Here is a 19,430-nt window from a genome sequence, read left to right as displayed (position 1 = left end):
CACTGATAAATTGGGGTCTGTAGGTAGCATTGGTAAAGAAAGATGAGGCTGTCCTGAAGGTGGCTGTGGGTCAGATACTGCAGCAGCCAAAAAAATAGCCACAGCCAACCTTGATCGAGCTGAACATGTACAGTCCCTGTGCTGGGGGCTTAGCAGGCATTATCTCATTTAATCTTCTTACTTCTAAGGTAGGCACAATTATCCTTGTTTTACAAATGCAGTAACTGAAGCTCAAAGAGAGGGTAAAGCTGGGCTCGGAACCCAGGTTTTGCTGCTTCAAAGCCCCTGCTTATTTCCTAAATTTGGGGAATGCTGCCTGCCTATTCTGTTGGGGATTCTCAATGCATATTTACTTTGAAGGTTCTGAGAAGTCCTGTAGTAACGAAGTCTGTTTTACCGTTTTTTTTTTTCTTTTGAGACAGAGTCTCACTTTGTCACCCAAGATGGAGTGCAGTTGCATGATCTCGGCTCACTACAGCCGCTGCAGCCTCGACCTCCTGGGCTCACGCAATCCTCCCACCTCAGCCCCTCAAGTAGCTGGGACTACAGGTGTGCACCACCATGCCTGGCCCGTTTTACTTTTTTTTAACCCTGTGTGGCCAAACTTATTCAACAGCAGCATCTTTTTTCCACAGTGCACTACTGGCATTCTTTGGAACACACTCCCTGAAATATTCCTTGGGAAATGCTACAATGAGACAGAGTCCCCAAGTGTAGGATCGTGCTCTTCCACATCCATCACCTTATCCCAGGTAGAGTGATGGCTCTCAACAAATCAGTCTTAAATAAACATCTGATCCCGAGGGAACATTTGTTCCCCATCCTTCTGGCCCACCCTGGCCACCATGGCTTCCCAGCTGCCCCTCTCCAGGGCAGGTTAAGGGGCACAGGGGGCAGAATGGGGCTTTGGAGACAGACAGACCTGAGCTCCAGTCCCAGCTGTACCACTTACTAGCTGCGTGACCTTGAGCGAGCCCCTTGACCTCTCTGAATCTTTGTTCCCTCAACCTGAAAATGGGGATGAGGGCCGGGAGTGGTGGCTCCCGCCTGTAATCCCAGCACTTTGGGAGGACGAGGTGGGCAGAATAGCCTGGCCAACGTGGTGAAACCCCCTCTCTACTAAAAATACAAAAACTAGCAAGGCATGCTGGGGCACGCCTGTAATCCCAACTACTCGGGAGACTGAGGCAGGAGAATCACTTAAACCCAGGAGGCGGAGGTGGCAGTGAGCCGAGATCGTGCCGTTGCACTCCAGCCTGGGTGACAAGAGTGAAACTCCATCTCTAAATAAGTAAATAAATAATAAAATGGGGGTGAGGCTTAGATGAGGTGGTGGGTGTTGAACACTGGACAAAAGGTAGACAGATATTCACAAGGCTCCAGCCCTAACCCACTAGGGCCTCAGGCCACGGCTCCACAGTCCAGCCTTCCTCAGAGGCTGGCCATATGGGTTCCCATGTCCCTGCCATCCCTGCAGCCTCCTAGGAGGTCCAGCACTGTCAGGCTCACAGGTGCCCCCATCCTGCCCTGACCAATGCTGGGCTCACCAGCTCAGAAAAGCTTGATATTGTCAGAGCAGGTGAGTGTGAGAACCAGTCCCACCCTCTCCCCAAGGATGGGGCTCACCAAGTGAATGCGTGGGTCTTATGAGCCAGGGCAAGGCAGCCAGGAAGGGGCCAGGCCCTGGGGCAAAAACACCTGAATCCTGTCACCCAGGTTAAGTTATGGGGGACCTGTTGGGCTGGGCAGGTCTTTTTTTGTTTTTGTTTTTGTTTTTTTTGAGACAGAGTCTCGCTCTGTCACCCAGGCGGGAGTGCAGTGGCATGATCTCAGCTCACTGCAACCTTTGCCTCCCAGGCTCAAGCAGTCCTCCCACCTCAGCCTCCCAAGTCCTAGGACTACAGGTATGCACAACCACACCCAACTATTTTTTGTATTTTGGTAGAAATGGGGTTTCACCATGTTGGCCAGGCTGGTCTCCAACTCCTGACCTCAAGTGATCTGCCCACCTCGGCCTCTCAAAGTGCTGGGATTATAATCACGAACCACAACACCCAGTCGGGTGCATCTTACTCTGCCCAGAATCTGAAGCATAGGGGACACTCAGAAAAGTGGGGGTGAAATGAACCCAGTCAACCATCGGTGGCTCCAGCCAGCCTCCTGGGTCTTTCAAGCTGAGCCCCCAAAGTGCTGAGAATGAGAAGGAGGGAACCTCAGGGCCTGAGAACTTGGCCTTGCCCCTTGCTCCACCCCTATAGCCCAGGGGCTGGGCCCTGCTGTCCACCAATAGCCCTGCTGAACCCTGGCTGTTAGTGGCTCCCCTCCCTGGGCAGATGAGGCTTGATCTGGGCCTTCAAGGCCTCAAATGCCAGGCAGAAGGCTGTGACTTTTATTCCATATGGAAGAGGGAGCCAATGAGGGTGTCCCAGTGAGGGAAGAATTGGCCCAGAGCTGCACTCGCTGATGAGGACTCAAGTAGTGGGGATGTGGTGGCCAGCAGGTAGAGATAACAGCCCTGGATGCAGCCCCTTCCTCTCTCTGAGCCTCAGGTTTCACAGCGATAAACTAGGGGGCCAGACACTGGATGATCTCAGAGGGTACTTCCTTTAGGGTTGCAGAAGGTGAGGGGCTGGCAGGGGGAAGCAGCAGCATAGGATCCTGGCCCCAGGGCTCCTTTAGATATCATCCTGTTCACAGCACACACACTTACCTTGCCCCCAACCACCCAGCCCAGGAGAAAAACAGGGTTATATGGTGGCCTGCCCACCAGGTGGCTGCTAAGAATGCCAGGGGCAGAGATCTTTCCTCCCAGGGGCTGCAGGAAGCAGCTTGGAGCCTGAGGCCTCCACCGGCACCCACAGGGCAGGAGCAGGGAGTGGCAGCTCTGCTGTAGTCGGCTCCAGGAATCACCAGCTGCAATCAGCCACAGTGCCCCCAGTGGGACTTAGGACACCTGAGCTCCCATCTGGCTCTGCCCTGCCTGGTTGTGTGACCTGGGCAAGTCACTCGCCCTCTCAAGGCCTCTGATATCTCATCCATCATGTGGGGTCAAGAGCAGTTTGCCCACTCCACAAGATACTGTCGTCATGCCCAGTTCACAGATGAGCAGGCTGAGACTCAGATAGGGCAAGTGACTTGCCCAAGGCTGCCAGCTAGTGACCACAGAAATGCACAGATTCTTCTAACTGTAATGTGTGCTGATGTCTCAGGCAGAGTCTCAGGCAGAGTGTGGTCTGATCAGGCATTTCTGTGTTTCCAGCATCTAGCACAGGTCTGACACAAAGGAGGGAAGTATCTGTGCAGGGAAGCATGAATAAACCAACTAGTCTACAAGCCCCCCAGGCAAGCACAAGGTTGTGGCTGCCTCAGTTTCCCACTCCTGCTCCCCCACCTAGTGGCATGACACCCTATGGTGTCCCCACAGCAGCCCTCTGCCCAGGCTCTCTCATAGTGACTAGCTGCCAAAACCCTCACCCCTTCCTGGCCTCAGGAGCTTGGATACCCTTCTTCCTACTCGGGGCCTGGACCTGTGTCTGGGGTCCAGCCTGACAGCCTTCCTGCCCTGCACCCACTCTTTGCACCCCACCCCCCAACACCATCCCCGCCACCCGCTCCTGGCCCACACAGACTCACCATGTTCATGATGGTCAGCACATAGCTCTCAACCTGCGGCTGTCCATGGTACTCCACCATTTTGGCATCCGCTACCACCAGGGTCTCCACCCACTTCTCTTTGCTGACCGACCGCTGGTGTAGACGCCTCAGCCGTGGCCGCCGCCACTGCTGCCGCTGCTCCCAACGCTCCCGTCGAGGCTCCAGCTCCAGGTACACTGGAGGCCCAGATGGGGTGGGGTTAGCTGCCAGTGGACAGGCCCAGGGCACACGTCTCCAGGGCCTCTCCTCAGTGAGCTCTCTGGGGCACTGGGAACCACACAGGGATCAGAGGCGAGGGGCCTGAATTCCCCTCCTGGCTCTGCCCCAGATCTGTGCTGTGTGGCTCTGCCTGGTCGCTTTCCTTCTCTGATCTTGAGATTCCCTGACTAGAAATAGGAATAAGTTGCCTCACAGGGGGACCTCAAAGGGCAAATGAAATGGCGGATATAAACACGGTAAAGTACTGTGTCCATGGGAGGGGAACTCCTGGGCCTGACAAAACTGGCAACTGGGCCCCTATCTCCCTGTGTCACTTCCTCCCACCCTGGGGGGTTAGTGCATCCCAACACAGGCTGACCCCACCCTCTAAACCCCAGCCTGGGGAGGCTGGCCAAGACCCAGCCCAGCTTGCCCTACTGGGCCTGCTCCTCTGACCCAGGCTGCTCCAGATCAGAAGAGAAAGCACATCTATGAAGCTGGCGAAACTGAGGCCAAGAAGCATGCCTCTGTGGATATGTGCTCCAGCAAATGGAGTAACACAGCTGTGGGCAGCCTGAGATTGGCTTGCCAGCCAAGCATTTCCCAAACCCCAGCAACCCTTAGCAGGCAGCTCCTCACCTGGACTGGCCGGCACTACTGCTGCTCTGCAGAGGAGGCACTGGGTGCCACACTCCAGGTCCCAGTAATAGAGGTTAGTTATTCTAGGGTGGGAGCAGGGTGGTGGGGGGAGGGAAGTTCCTGGCTAGTGGCCCTGTTGGAGCTGGGCACAGCTCACCCGGCCTGGGCACTGGAGGAAGAACGGCTGGCAGAGCCAGGTACCATAGGCTGTGGGGGGGAGGGAGCAGAGGGAGGCTGAGCCCCAACGTGGGAGAAGTAGGTGAGATGGAGCGAGGGAGGTCAGTCTAGGGGATTGACTGGGGCAGGCCCGAAAGGCAGAGGACACAGTCTTGTGGCACAATTAAGGGCACAGGCTATGGTGATGTATCCATCTGTCTGTCTGTGTCCTCTGGTCTAAGGGGCACTGGGCATGGGGATGTTAAAGGAGGGCTTCTAGAAAGGCCCCTTCATGTCCCCAGGCCCAGCACCCACCCAAGAACTGGTGGCAGAAGAGCATACCTTGCACTCCACAGGTGCTTGGAGCACTGGAATCACCCCGCTGTGCCAGCCTCTCTGGGGCCTGACGCTTGTACACCACATGGGGCTGGGCGTGGCCAGGCCGGGCTGGGGCACCATCCAGGGGCTCAATGAAGTAGTCCTCGTTGGAGAGCTGGAACACACCTTTCTGGGGAAGAAGCACCAGGGTCACACAGGGAGGGCTGGCCCTCAGCTGCTCTTCTTGGATGTCCCAGAGGCCCATCCTGCTCAGCTGAGCCCCCACTGTCCACACCACCTGTGACTGCCCACGGACACACTGCACTTTCCTCCTGCTGGGCCTTTGCTCACTCTGTAGCCTCCATCTGGAAAGCCCTTCTCTGCCATTTCACACAAAGCCAAACCTTCAAAGCAGAGCTCAGAAGCATCCATCCCTGGGGATGCTGCCCCACACACCCACCCCATTAGGAGAGGGAAATGTGTCTACATCCAAATCTGACAAAACGGTGTCTTAGTCCCAGGCAGCCATCCTGAGCGGGGCAGCTTCTGCCCAGCCCTCTAGGCTATTCTCCATCTCTTCTGCATGCCAGCCATTTCCAGCACTGTGCTCCCTCCCAGCTGGCCAGTGCTTCTGACCTTCCCTCTATCTCCCTAAGGCAATGAATCACTCCCAAAGCATCCACACCCACACCCGAGCGGAGGAGATGCCCACGGCCACCAGGACACCCTGTTCTCTGGGCCCAGGACTGCCCAGAGAAGGGAAGCTGGCAGGAGTGTCTTGGACATGTCCGCCAGCATTTAGAGTCCAGGGAGGGGAGGGGCCCTGGGAAGCATCTTTGATGCCCACTACCTCCTGAGGAAGCTCAGGGCTCCAACAGGGAAGAAGGTTTTATGTCCCTCGGACTTCCCCTCATAGGCACCAATTCTGCCCCTTGGGTCACACAGGACCAGGGCGCCTGGAGGGAGGGCTGGAGAGTGCATCAGCTCTTGGGTCTGGAGACCTGGGTATGAATGCGGAGTCCCCCCCTCCCGCCCACCACTCACTAAATGACTAGGTGACCCTGGGCAAGTTCCCCTCTGAGCCTGTTTCCTCATCTGTGAAATGGGAATGATGCCCCATGTGCACAGCTGCTGCACAGGCTCAACAAGATCAATTGTACATCAAGGGACAGGCACAGGCTCCATAAATGAGAATACTGTGCAGGGCAGATGGGCCTTCAAAGGTCCAGACGTTGTGCAGCTTGTGTTGTGGGCTGCCCTGTCATTAGGCCCTGTGCGGCCACAGCCCATGGTTTTTGCCTGAGCAATCTAAGCTGAGGGCGTTCTGGGAACAGTGGACGCTGAGAGTGTGCACACATCCCCTACTCCTCTCAAACCCCCACCCTCCAGAGCTGGGAGAGTGGGGCTAGTCACCTGAACACGAAAAGAAAGGGGCCCTACTCTGCCTGGAGTGGAAGCTGCTCTAATCAGCACCCAATCAGGGAGCAAGTAGGGCTGCAGGCAGTAGCCAGCACCACCCTTCAGCCAGAGGAAGCCAGGAAGCTGAGGCCTGCTTTTCCCGGAGTTCTGATCCGAGCAGAGGGGCTGAAAGGGGTTCCTCACCACACCCTGCAGAATGGCTACAGGGTGAGGGGTGGCTTTCCTAGAGAAGAGCAGCCTAAAGGGACCTATGAAGGAACAGTCATAACTGATGCCCCAAGGAAGAGAAGTCAACTGCTTTTTCAGTTACTTAGTCCAGTCAAACGGAGGTTCTCAAAATGGGATCTCTGGACCTGCATCTTCAATATTACCTGAGACGTTTTCAGAAATCCAAGTGTTTGGGCGCTATCCCAGACCTATCCTGCAAAAATTCTGTTTAAACAGGGCCTGTAGGTGATTTGCGCTCATATTAAACTTTTTTTTCTTTTTCTTTTTTTTTTTTTTTTTCTTTTTTTGAGAGTGCCTAGGATCTGGCTGTGTCTCCAGCTAAGCGCAATCATCACACCCTACATCCTTGAACTCCTGGGCTCAAGTGATCCTTTCTCCTCAGCCTCCCAAATAGCTGGGACTACAGGTGCACCACCACCCGGCTTTCACATTAAACTTTGAGAACCGTTGTCTTAGAGATCAACGAGGCCTGCGTTGTCACTCCCAGTTTACAGGCGTGAATACTGAGGCTGGCAGAGAAAAAGTGTACTGGGCAAAGCCACCAGACAAGTGCGTGGCAAGGCTAGAGCCAATATCCACATCCCACCACCCGAGACTGCCCCAAGTATACATGTCCCAGCGCACTCACCAGGCCGTCGCAGGCGCTGATGGCCGCCAGGCCACCCTCGAGCTCAGGGTCCTGCACCTCGCCAAGCAGGTGGCAGGCCGGGCTGTGGGCCCGGATGTGCGCGCGACCCAGGCCGCCGTGCCGCCGCGTCTCGCTCACAAAGCCGGGCGCCAGCAGGTGCTGATTGGCGGTCAGGTTGAAGCGCAGCTCGCGCCCGCGGTATTGTAGCTCGTAGAAAGCGGGCGCGTCTCGGCGCACAGACACATCCCGCTTGCGCAGTGCGCGGGGCCACAGCTCATAGGACAGGAAGGAGCCCCCTGCGTCGACGCGAACCGGGTGCACGATGTCCAGTGCCGCCCGGCCCTCGGTTGCACGTCCTGCAGGGAAAGAACCACAACCCCTAGGCCCAGGGCAGACCCGGATCTTTGCTGGTGGCCGGGGACCAGAAGGGAGCGGCCAAGAGGGGGCTGCTTGAGTCAGAGTATATGGATTCAAATCCTCGCTGGGCTATCTACTAACTCTGCTATTTCATCTTTCCGTGCCTCAGTTTCTCCATCTGGATCGTTGCAGTAACTTCTTTTGTGTTGTTGTTGTTGTTTGTGTTTTGGGTTTTTTGTTTGTTTGTTTTGAGATAGTCTCGCTCTGTCGCCCGGGCTGGAGTGCGTGGCGCGATCTCAGCTCACTGCAACCTCCGCCTCCTGGGTTCAAGCGATTCTCCTGCCTCAGGAGTAGCTGGGACTACACGCACACGCGACCACGCCCAGCTATTTTTTGTATTTTTAGCAGACACAGGATTTCACCATGTTGGCCAGGCTGGTCTCAAACTCCTGAACTCAGGTGATATGCTCGCCTCAGCCTCCTAAAGTGTAGCAATTACAGGCGTCAGCCACTGCGCCCGGCCTGGATTGCTGCGGTAACTTCTTAACAGGTCTCTCTGTTTTCACTATTGCCTACCCCAGGTGCCCCTCCCCTCGTGTTTTCACGAAGGGAAAGCAGCCAGAAAGATTCATTCAAAACCAGCGCGATCATCGTCTTACTCTGCTGAAAATCCTGCAATGGCGCCCATCTCAGAGCAAAAGATAAAGTTCTGGCCTGCGTGAGGCCCTAGGCAAGGTAACCTCTCCAATCTCATTTCCAGCTACACCGCCTTAGTTCCCTCCACTCCACCCACTGGCCTCCTTGCAGTTCCTCCACAGGCCAGACATGTCCTGCTTCAGGATTTTGCATTGTTGTTCCCTACACCTGGAACACTCTTCTCTCTGTTTTCCACGTGGCTAAACCATTCACTTTTGGGTTCTTGCTCAAATGTCTCCTTCTCAATGAGGCCTCCTCTAATGACTTTATTTTAAAATTGCAATTCCCTGGCTCTCTCTATCCCCCTTCCTTGCTTTATTTTTCCCCATAGCACTTCTGACATACCATATCACTTAGCATTTTCATTATTTTTTCTATTTATTTGTTTTCTCCCTTCCCTCCCAGTGTAGTCTAGGAAGGCAAGAGTCTATATTTTTTGCCCCTCCCCCTTTTTTTTTGAAATGGGGTCTTGCTCTGTCACGCAGACAGGAGTGCAGGTGGGCAATCATAGCTCACTGCAGCCTCCAACTCCTGAGCTCGAGCCATCCTCCCATCTCAGCCTCCCAAGTAGCTGGGACTACAGGTGGGTGCCACCACACTTGGCTAATTTTTTTTTTATTTTTAATTTTTTTAATAGAGATGGGATCTCACTATGTTACCCAGGCTGGTCTCAAACAAACTCCTAGGCTCAAGTGATCCTTCTACCTCAGCCTCCCATAGTGCTGGGATTACAGGTGTGAGGCACCGAGGCTGGCCCTGGATAATTTTTTTTTTTTTTTTTTTTTTGTAGAGATGGGAGTTTTTGCTATGTTGCCCAGGCTGGTCTCGAACCCCTGGCCTCAAGCAATCCTCCCACCTCAGCCTCCTAAATTGTTGGGATTACAGGTGTGAGCCACCACACTTGGCCCTTTATATTCTTTGTTGAAGATTTAAGTGTCAGAGGAAGTGTCCAGAACTTAGTCCTTTTTTGGTATTTGTTGAATGACTCTGTAGAATGCGGATAACCACAGAACTTACACTCTCGATGCTGTCGTGAGGATTAAACCTGGTGAGCTACTCCCTTTAGCAGTGCCTGAGCCACTGGTTGAATATGATGGCAATTATGATTGTTATGACTATTATTAGCCTGATGGATTTAAAAATGTGCTCTCAGGTGGTGAGCATTCTGCAAGTGTCTCCAGGCCTCCTGGATTGGGGAGACAGAGAAAGACCACCCCATTGGGGCTCCCTGGCCCCTAACCGCCACTTCAACAGGGTAGCTCTGGTTTCTTTCTTTCACATGGAAGAATTCATTTAAAGAAAGGTTCCAGGGATGGAAAAAATTGGCAGACCTCTGCTCAGGCCCTTGCGGTGTAAAAACCCCTCTCTGTTGCTCTGTCCTCCTGGATTTCCTAGTAAGGCCTGGATTCTTACTCTTTTTTGCCACAAACTCCTTCTCCTCAGAACAATGTTTTGAAATGCGTAAAATAAAATACACAGGAGTGGTTGGGCACAGTGGCTCACGCCTGTAATACTAGCACTTTGGGAGGCCGAGGCAGCGAATCACTTGAGCTCAGGAGTTTGAGACCAGCCTGGCCAACATAGTGAAACCCCACCTCTACTAAACATGCAAAAATTAGCCAGGCTTGGTGGCGCATGCCTGTAATCCCAGCTACTCAGGAGACTGAGGCAGGAGAATCGCTTGAACCCGGGAGGTGGAGGTTGTAGTGAGCCGAGATCACATCACTGCACTCCAGCCTGGGCGACAGAGTGAGACCCTGCCACAAAAAAAAAAATAAATAAAATAAAATATGCAGGAGTACCAAGGAAACTGATTGAAATACAGTTATCAAAATAATTTAAAGCCAGGCATAGTCGTTCATACCTGTAGTCCCAGAACTTTGGAAGAATGAGGTGGGAGGATCTCTTGAGCCTAGGAGTTCAAGACCAACTGGGCAACATAATGGGAACTTGTCGCTACAAAAAAAAAAAAATTAGCCAGGCATGATGGTGCACACCTGCAGTCCCAGCTGCTTGGAATGCTGAGGTGGGAGGCTCTCTTGAGCCCAGGAGGTCGAGGCTGCAGTGAGCCATGATGGCACCATTGCACTCCAGCCTGGGTGACAGAGTGAGACATTATCTCAAAAACAAAATGTAACAAAACAAAAAATAATTTAAAAAGTAGGGTGTGGAATTATACTTTAAACAAGATTTTGTGGCAAATTTAACGACTATGGTCTTTTTTTTTTTTTTTTTTTTTTTTGAGACAGAGTCTCTCTCTGTCACCCAGGGTGCAGTGCAGTAGCTCAATCTTGGCTCACTGCAACCTCTGCCTCCCAGGTTCAAGCAATTCTTGTCTCTTAGCCTTTCAAGTAGCTGGGACTACAGGTGCATGCCACCACACTCAGCGAGTTTTTGTATTTTTAGTAGAGACTGGGTTTTGCCATGTTGGCAAGGCTGGTCTTGAACTCCTGGCCTCTAGTGATCCACTTACCTCAGCCTCCAAAAGTGCTGGGACTACAGGTATGAGCCACTGTGCCCAGCAACTACGGAAATTTTGAAGTAGTGATGAATGTAAACCTTATTTCAAGATACGTGCAACAACTGTAATGAGATAGAAAAATATTTGGTTTGCTGTATTGGTAACAAAACCACAGGTGCTGTTGGGATTTGCTAATATTCATAATTGAGGGAAATGCTAAATTTCGTTGAGAGGTTACAAAAAGTAAATATGTAATATTTTCCCATTCAAGTTCATGGATCCCCTCAGTTCATAGTCCCTTAGGCTGTGGACCCCAGGTTAGGACACCTGCAGTAGGATGTCCAGACTGCTTTCTAGGTGAGAGAGCAAAGGGAGGCTCAGAGAGGTGGAGAGACTGGCCTAGAGCCACACAGTGACAGTGAGAGTGGCAGTGCTGAGACTGGGACTCCAGTCCCCCAAATGGTTTCAGTCTCTTCAGTAACATTGCTCTATATTCTCAACAGTCCATCCCTTGCTGGGCCTCAGTTTCCCCATCATTAATGTGAAAGAGTTGAATTAGATCACGTTTCTCAAATCTCTTTGGCCACCAGGTCTAGTCTCAAAAGAAATCTCATGTGCCGGGGGTTGGGGGAGCCTCGGCATCCATGCTTCCCCCCGCCTTTTCCCTCTTTACAGTTCCCAGGCTCTAAAGAGCACAGTTAGGGAACTTGGCAATCTGGAGTTTCTGGATTGAGTTTATACCCAGCTCCCAGGATCCTGGCTGTTCACAACAATAGACTCTTCAGGCTCGCATGAATGCCTGAGTGCCCTGCTGACATCCCACCAGGGTTCCTTCTGCTGCTGCCCAGCCCGAAGCTCCATCCCAGCAGGCTGCGGAAACCAAACTTGCCCTCCAGTCTGTCCTCTGCCAAACTGCACGTAGAGTGCCCTGCACATGCCAGTGCTGTGCCCCTGCTGAGAGCATCTCCCTCTGCTCACAACCGCCCCAGCAATGCCGGCCTCAAAGAGCTTTCTCTGAGAGTCAAGAGACTGGGTAGGCTGGGGCAACGTGCTGTGTGGCTCTGAGCTAATCTTCCCCGTCATTGAGCTTCAGCGGGCCACTAGTGCAAGGATTTTCCAGACCTCACAGAGAAGTTTCTTAAAAAAAATTCCCAGGCCCCATCCCAGACTCACTAAATCAGCATTTCCAGGAAACTAGGACTAGGGACTAGGAAGCTATGTTTTTACCAAGAGCCTCCGGGAACTGTGATCCTCAGGAAAGTTAGGATAATCCCCCACTGGGAGTGAACCTGGCTGGTCATCAGCAGTACCTGGAGAGCTCTGAAAAACTGCAGATGCCCAGGACCCAGCCCAGAGATTCTGGTTCCACAGATCCAGGGCTCTGGGGGCCCTAGAATGTGTATTTTCTGTATTTTTCTAGACCTTCCCAGGGATTCTGATCTAGCCAGTTCAGAGGCTGGCATTCAGAAGCCACCGGACTGGATGATTTAAGGCGACTTCTTGCTCTGACATCCTAATAAGGGCATATGGGACTACAACTCCTCAACCACAGCATGTAGATTTGCTTGTGTCGATCAGTTATTGATTTTTTGGTTTGTTTTGGCTGACACAAATATTGAAAAATGTTTTAGTCAACTGCCAATGTTTAAGAATCACATGATCTTGTACAAAAATCTCAATTTTCAGCTTTTCTTGAAAAGTCTTATCATCCATCCATGTGAGGCTTAAATTGCTCCCTGGCAGAAGTGGCTGGGGTGGAGCAGTGAGTTCCCTTTAGGAAGGGCCTATGCTCCCCGGTCCTCAGTCCCCACCACTCCCTATTCATTCCCAGTACTGTGGCTGCAAGTAGGCTCCCTTTCCCATCATGCTTGTGTTTCCTTTCACTCAGTAAAGAACTGAGTCTCTAACAAAAGTGGGAAAACAAGAGATGGGCCAAGAAGCCCCATGTTTCAGGAAAAATCTGTCTGCCTACCCACCTTGTTTGCTCATTTACGTTACCTGCCTACTCCATGGCATTCAGTATGTGACCCTTGGCTACTAACTGTGAGGGGGCACTAGGTGCTCCAAAGTCCAGGGAAGTGGGTAAGACACCATCCTTGCCTTCAAATGGAGAAATGGCCGGACCCAGTGGCTCACACCTGTAATCGCAGCATTTTGGAAGACTGAGGAGGGCAGATTGCTTGAGTTGAGTTCGAGACCAGCCTAGGCAACATGGTGAAATCCCATCTCTACAAAAAATACAAAAATTAGCCAGGCGTGGTGGTGTATGCCTTTAGTCTCAGCTACTCCAGAGGCTGAGGTGGGAGGATCACTTGAGCTTGGGAGGCAGAGGTTGCAGTGAGCAGAAATTGTACCACTGTACTCCAGCCTGGATGACAGAGCAAGAATGACTCCCCCCCCAAAAAAACAAAAAACAAAACAAAAAAACAAAACAGAAAAATGGGTGTAGTAGACCCAAGACCCCCACTCTGGCACAGTGCTGACAAAGTCCAAGCAAGGGGAGAGGATGACACCTTATGGATGCATTAGAATGAAGAAAAGATTCATCAAGGAGGATGCATTTGAGATGTCCCTTAATATATGTTAATTCAACAGTGAAGACAAGGAGGGCCTCTTGGTGGTAGGGGCACTGTGTGGTAAACTCTCCGAGAAGTGGGGAAAAGCCAGAAGTAAGAATGGGCAACAAGTTTAATCCTGGTCCAGGCACGTGTTTTGTAAAATGGGAGGCAATGGAGGGACAAAATAATGCACTATAGAGCATGGGCTTTGAAAGTAACAAGACCCAGGGCAGGCCCAAGTGGGACACTTAATAATTGTATGATCTGAGTCACTGCATATCCCGGGGTTTGTTTCCTCATCTGCTTGGAGAATCCAGGCCAGAAAACACAAGGAGGGGAGCCCAGGTCAAGGAGACGACAATGACAGAGATAGGGAAGAACTGCTTCCCAGGTTCACTCCCAGTGGGGGATTTCCTAACTTTCCCAAGGATCACAGTTCGTGGAGGCTACAACTCCAAGGCTTGTTTTTGTTTTTGTTTTTTTGAGAGAGAGTTTCGTTCTTGTCCCCGAGGCTGGAGTACAATTGCACGATCTTGGCTCACTGCAACCTCTGGCTGCTGGTTTCAAGCAATTCTCCTGCCTCAGCCTCCCAAGTAGCTGTAATTACAGGTGCGAGCCACCACGCCCAGATAATTTTTGTATTTTTAGTAGAGATGGGGTTTTGCCATGTTGGCCAGGCTCGTTTCAAACTCCTGACCTCAGGTGATCCACCCGCCTCGGCCTCCCAAAGTACTGGGATTTCAGGCATAAGCCACCGTGCCCACCCTCCAAGACTTGTTTTAAGTGAGTATTAACGTTGGTTCCCAGAGCAAGGACAATCCCAGCCAAGGCAGCTAAAGATAAGTTGAGGGTCGGGGGGCACTGATGCCAACCAGCTCTAAAGTTCTCAACTAGAGGAAGTACATGACACTCTTTTAGGCAAGTTTTGTCCTCAAATGCATGTGGTTGGGAAACGGAAGCAGGTATGTAACTGAGGAATCAACCACTGGGGAGAAAAGGCCCCAAAAGCTTAAAAAAAATAAAGTGTCTCTGGGGAAGGATCCATGCCCCAGGGGATGTACAGTCCTGTTGAGAATATCTGCTGTAGATCCTGGGCAAATATTGCAAGACAGAAATTCCAGATGAGTTACAAAGAAGCATCCTATTAAGTTCAAAAATGTGGACAGGGCTAAGTAGAGCTATGCTGCAGGTAAAAAGCATTCGGATTAGTGAGCTCTAGAGCCAGACAGGCTGTGTTTGAATCCCAGCTCTGCTACCCATATCTGTGAGACCATGGGTAAATTACTCAACTGCTCAGAATCTCAGTTTCTCCATCTGTAAAATGGGGATGATAATAATTACAGCTGCTCTCTTTGGTTGTGTAAGAATTAAATGAGTTAGTATGTAAGTGCTTACAACAATAGCTGGCACATAGCAAATGTGAGCTAAGTTATGATTGAAAATTAGCAAGAGAACTTCTAAAGTATACTTAGCATTTTCTTTTAAACACTTGTTATTTTATCTGTTTGCCTAATGGCTTAAAAACAAACAAAACAAAACAAAAAACATGTTTTTATTTATTTCTTTTCTTTTTTTTTTTTTTTTTGAGACAGGATCTCGCCCTGTCTCCCAGGCTGGAGTGCAGTGATGCAATCGTGGTTTACTGCGGCCTTGACCTCCTGGGCTCATGCGATCCTCCCACCTCAGCCTCCCAAGTAGCTGGGACTACAGGCGTGGACTACCAGGCCTGGATAATTTTTTAATTTTTTTGTAGAGATAGGGTCTCATTATGCTGCCCAGGCTGGTCTTGAATTCCTGGGCTCAAACGATCTGCCTACCTTGGCCTCCCAAAGTGCTGGAATTACAGGTGTGAATCACTGTGTCCGGTCTAAAACATGTTTTTCAATCAATAAGAAAAGAATAGACTTACAGGATGTTGCCACTTTTATTGCAATAATTTTTTTCTTGTTTTGTTCAGATTTTTTTTTTTTTTGAGACAAGAGTCTCCCTGTGTCACCCAGGCTGGAATGCAGTGGTACGATCTCGGCCCACCACAACCTCTGCCTCCTGGGTTCAAGAAATTATCATGCCTCAGCCTTCTGAGGAGCTGGGATTACAGGCATGCACCACCACGCCCAGCTAATTTTTGTATTTTAATAGAGACGGAGTTTCACCATGTTGGCCAGGCTGGTTTCGAACTCCTGGCCTCAAGTGATCTGCCAGCCTCAGCCTCCCAAAGTGCTGGGATTACAGGCATGAGCCACTGCACCCCGCCAGCATTTATTTTTTTTTTTTATAGTGAACTTGTATTGTTTTGCCATTAAAATATTTTTAAAGAGTGCAGGGGTAAGTTTAAAAATAAGTAACTTTCACTGTAGCCTCGTTGACCCCAGTAGAGATGTTGGTGGCTGAAACTAGCACCACCCAGTGCCAGCAAGGAGTAATTGCAGGTTCCAGTCTCGAACGGTTATGTGCTTGCATCAAAGCTGAGCCTGCAGAGCTCAAGTGACAGTAGGATGGCAACAGGCACCATTCAGGAGGATTGCCAGAGATTCATGGCCAAATCTATTCTGCCAAGTCAGGAGGTATGTTCTAATTGGACCAAGCTCCTGCCACACTGGGTGTTAAATATTTTTAATATCTCCCCTGGGTGACAGAACTGTCACTTTGGAGCTTCTACCAAAGAAATGCCAAGATGGTGTTTACCCTCACCTCCCTATCAAGAACCTGAGTTACAATCCAGCCCTTCAAATGACCCACAGCTCATGCCAAGGAGGAAAAATAACCGGCAGGGTGGGGGATGGTATGTGAATGCCCCCCTCTGTGAGTCCTGGTATGCACAGAAACACATGCACACAGGGTTCACATGTGCCATACAGCATGAGGAGACATGACTGGGCTCCAGCCTCAGAAACCCTAGCAGGTGCCTGGGTTAGTCACAAGTGGGGAAAAGGGATATATTTTCCTAAAAGTGAGCCCAGGATGAGCCCTTTGGTCTTAAGGTAACATTCAGCAGTAGGAGGAGCCCCAGGCTTAGGTCCTGGGCTCCAAAGAAAATGACAAACAGGCCAGCAGCCTCAGAGTCACCAATCCTGAGGGAGTGCAGAATGGGGAGGACCCCATGCTCTGTATCTATGGGAACACTAGAGACAGACTCCACCCTTGGAGTATTTGTGCCCAGGTTAGGTAGGGGAGAGTGCCTGGCCTGCCTCCACCCGCAAACAGCAAGTCCAGGTCATCTGGGGAGTCCTGGGTCGGCCCGGCAGATTAATAAAAATAATGACCAGTACATTGTAGTCACTGTGTCCTGTCTGAGCAACTGACATATTCAGTATCTCATTTAATTCTCAAAAGAATCCCACGAGGTTGACCGCACCCAACTCTTCCCACAGCTGCCAGGGGGCCAGGACCCAAGTCCTGAGGGAAGCATTTTCCTGCTCTCTCATTCCCATCGTCCGGTTCATCCTCCTCAGCCCCCAGCTCTGGACAGTGGAAAACACAAGCCTCATTCAGGAAGCTCAGGAGTCCAACCCCACAGGTCGATCTACTCTGAGCCTGTTTGCTGGTCCATAAAAGGACTTTCCATCACTTGCTTTGCAGGGTTGTTGTGGAGATGATGAGAAATAAGAACCCGCGAGGCTGGCACACAGTAGGTGCTCATTTAATGTTCGCTCCCTCTGCCCTCTGCACATGGCTGCTAGACCAAATCTTCCCAAAACACTGCTTTCATCAGCTGCTCCCCTCAACGGCTTCTCAAACCTCTGAGATCAAAAGTAAATGTCCCCATCCTTCCCGCCCAGACTACTTTCTAGTCACAATCCCTCCAGTGGGGAGGCAGGTCGACCCCATCCCAGCAAGCAACCCTAATCCAGTCCCCCGACTGATGCTCCCCAGGGGAGGGCCCCACTCCCTCCACGCCCTTCCAGCCCATCCAGAATCCATCCACCCTTCCAGTCTCTCCAACCTCATGCCCCTCCTCTCCTACAAAGCCTGCCGATCGGCTCTATTGCAGGACTCTCCCCACTATCCACTGGCTCCCCTGACTGGGAGCTCCCTGAGCACCGGGCCTGGGGTCTCCTACATCCTCGGTTACTGAGTTCCCAGGCCGGCTGCGTCGGACGCGCCAGCAGCGCGGCCGCCCGGCAGGTCGCCGCCAAACAAGAGTCTGGACGCAGGCCAGAGGCTCGTCGGAGGCCGGCCCGGCGGGGCGGGGAGAGTTAACCCATGGCCGGGAAAAGAAGCTCCTGCTCCCCGCTCCACTCCCGGCGTCTTCACACTTGGGGAAGGGAGAGGCAGGAAGTGCAAGGACCGCGCAAGACCCGGCCCCCCGAGCCGCCAGGGGCCGCGCCAGCAGCCCAGATGCAGTGGGCGGGAGCTGGGGGGGCGGCGGGGTCCCGCGGAGACCTGCGACCTGGCGCCCTCGCCGGCGGTGTCCCGGCCAGCCCGCTTTCCGGGCGAGCCCCGCTAAGGAGTGTGAGAAACCAAATCCTCAGTGGGTAAACCGCGCTCCGTCCAGCCCACTCGGACGAGAGCTCTCCCGGGAGCGAGGCACGTTGCTGCACCCGAGGTGGGGAAACCGGAGCCCGAGGAGCAGAAGGGGTTTATTCCAGGCGACAGGCAGTGTCAGTAACTGAATCAGGGGCTGAGGAAGTTTCCCCAGAGGCGCGGCTTCGCTCCCCGGCCGGCCCGACCCCGACCACTGTCCCCTAATACCAGGGGAGCGGAAGACGCGACCAACTCCAGGCACAGCGGGGCCGGCGCGGGGTCCACAAAGGTGAGGAGGGACTAAACCGAGACTGGGGGAGTGGGAAGGGGTGGCAGGGCCGGCTGGCCGGGGAGGGGCGGACACCCACCTGGTGCGGGTCCGGGGGCGCCGGGAGCCAGAGCGCAGAGGAGCAAGAGAAGGGCGCGCAGCAACGGCGCGGGGCTGCGGGGACTCGGGCCGCCGGGCATGGCAGGGACCGGGCGGCCGCCGGGTGACCGCGTGCGCACGCTCTCGTCCGTCCCGTCCGGTCGCTGCCTGGTCCCAGGTCCGGCTCAGGACATGCCCGGCCCGCGTGCAGCTCCCGGCGACCCGGCCCCGACTCCGTTCGGCTGCGCTCGGTCCGCGGGCAACAAAGGCTGCAGGGCCCGCCCCCTTGGCCGGCTGCAGAGGCAAAGAAAAGACAAGAGAGCGAGAAGGAGAGAAAGAAAGAAAGAAAGAAAGGGAGGGAGGGTGAGGGAGGGCGACTGCCGGCCCCCGCCCCGCCCCCTCGGACTCCTTCCCCCGCCCCCGGCCCCGCCCCGCCCCCGCCGGCCCCGGCCTCATCCGCCCCGCAGGCCGCGCTCTCCTCAAGGGCTGGCCGGGCCCCGCGCAGACAGCGCCCCGCAACGGATGTCCGCCCCCCTCGCCCCCCTGGCCCCCCTGTCCCGAGCGCCCCCTGCCGGCGGAGCCCGGCCAGGCCTTCCCGACCCCTGCCGGTTGAGGCCCCCTCCAAAGAATCTGGAATTTCCAGAATTAATGTGTTGTCCCTAAACTGGGCTCCACGAGGTGCCCTTCGCTGTGTTCCCCAGGCCAAGCAGGGTAGCCCCTCAAAAGGAGACACGGGAGGCCTCGCGAGGGTCCAGGGTCACACAGGGGCAGCGGGGGCCCTGCTTCAAAGCTATCTGCGGAGACAGGCCTGGGCCCTCCCTGGACGGACAGCGGTTGCCCGCGCGAGGTGGGGCCCCGCAGTTCCTCTCTCCTGACTCCTCTCCTAGTGCGTTTGCTTGAAACAGAGCGCAGAGTTGAGCCCACAGGCGGGGGACCGCGGCTTCGCCCAGGCCGGCGCCCACAGACTTTCAGCAGGGGCCCCCGAGGAGCCTGGAGGCCGGCCAACCCCAGCCTCACATCCTAGGCCAGCCTCCGCCCCTAACACCGGCTGTCTGTCCTTCGTGGCCCCAGCCCTGGCTCTGGCTTCCGGCTCCCCTTCCCCCTGTGCTCCCAGGAGCTTCCTCTCTCCCTTCTGCCGTCACTAAACATGGCCCTGTCCCGAGGACGCCCGTCTTGTCCTCAGGGCGCTTGCGGTCAGCTTCCTCCCCTTGGTTAGTCTTTGTGTGCCCCCTGCCCTCTGAGGCCTGCACACCTCCTCATTGTCCAATCTCCTGGGTCCTTTCCTTC

General features: G+C 53.4%; 1 protein-coding gene across 2 annotated transcripts in view; it reads right to left on the bottom strand.

Moving 5' to 3' along the window:
- The window catches only part of ADAMTS7 (ADAM metallopeptidase with thrombospondin type 1 motif 7), a 52,637-nt gene extending 34,148 nt beyond the window's left edge, over positions 1 to 18,489 (bottom strand). The window contains exons 1-4 of one of the 2 annotated variants that reach the window (XM_055277542.2): positions 18,145 to 18,489; positions 7,241 to 7,596; positions 4,990 to 5,155; positions 3,634 to 3,830 (exon numbers count right to left, since the gene is read on the bottom strand). In XM_055277542.2, coding sequence (XP_055133517.1) covers positions 3,634 to 3,830; positions 4,990 to 5,155; positions 7,241 to 7,596; positions 18,145 to 18,244 — 819 coding nt within the window. In that variant the 5' untranslated portion in view covers positions 18,245 to 18,489. The remainder of the gene's footprint in view (positions 1 to 3,633; positions 3,831 to 4,989; positions 5,156 to 7,240; positions 7,597 to 18,144) is intronic. The other variant, XM_063638651.1, reaches the window with a different exon arrangement.
- Positions 18,490 to 19,430: the final 941 nt, after the last annotated feature.

This window comes from Symphalangus syndactylus, chromosome 5 (assembly GCF_028878055.3).
Source record: "Symphalangus syndactylus isolate Jambi chromosome 5, NHGRI_mSymSyn1-v2.1_pri, whole genome shotgun sequence".
Lineage (NCBI taxonomy): Eukaryota > Metazoa > Chordata > Mammalia > Primates > Hylobatidae > Symphalangus > Symphalangus syndactylus.
The sequence above is the reverse complement of the archived record's forward strand: the minus strand, read 5'-3'. Positions and strand labels throughout refer to the sequence as shown.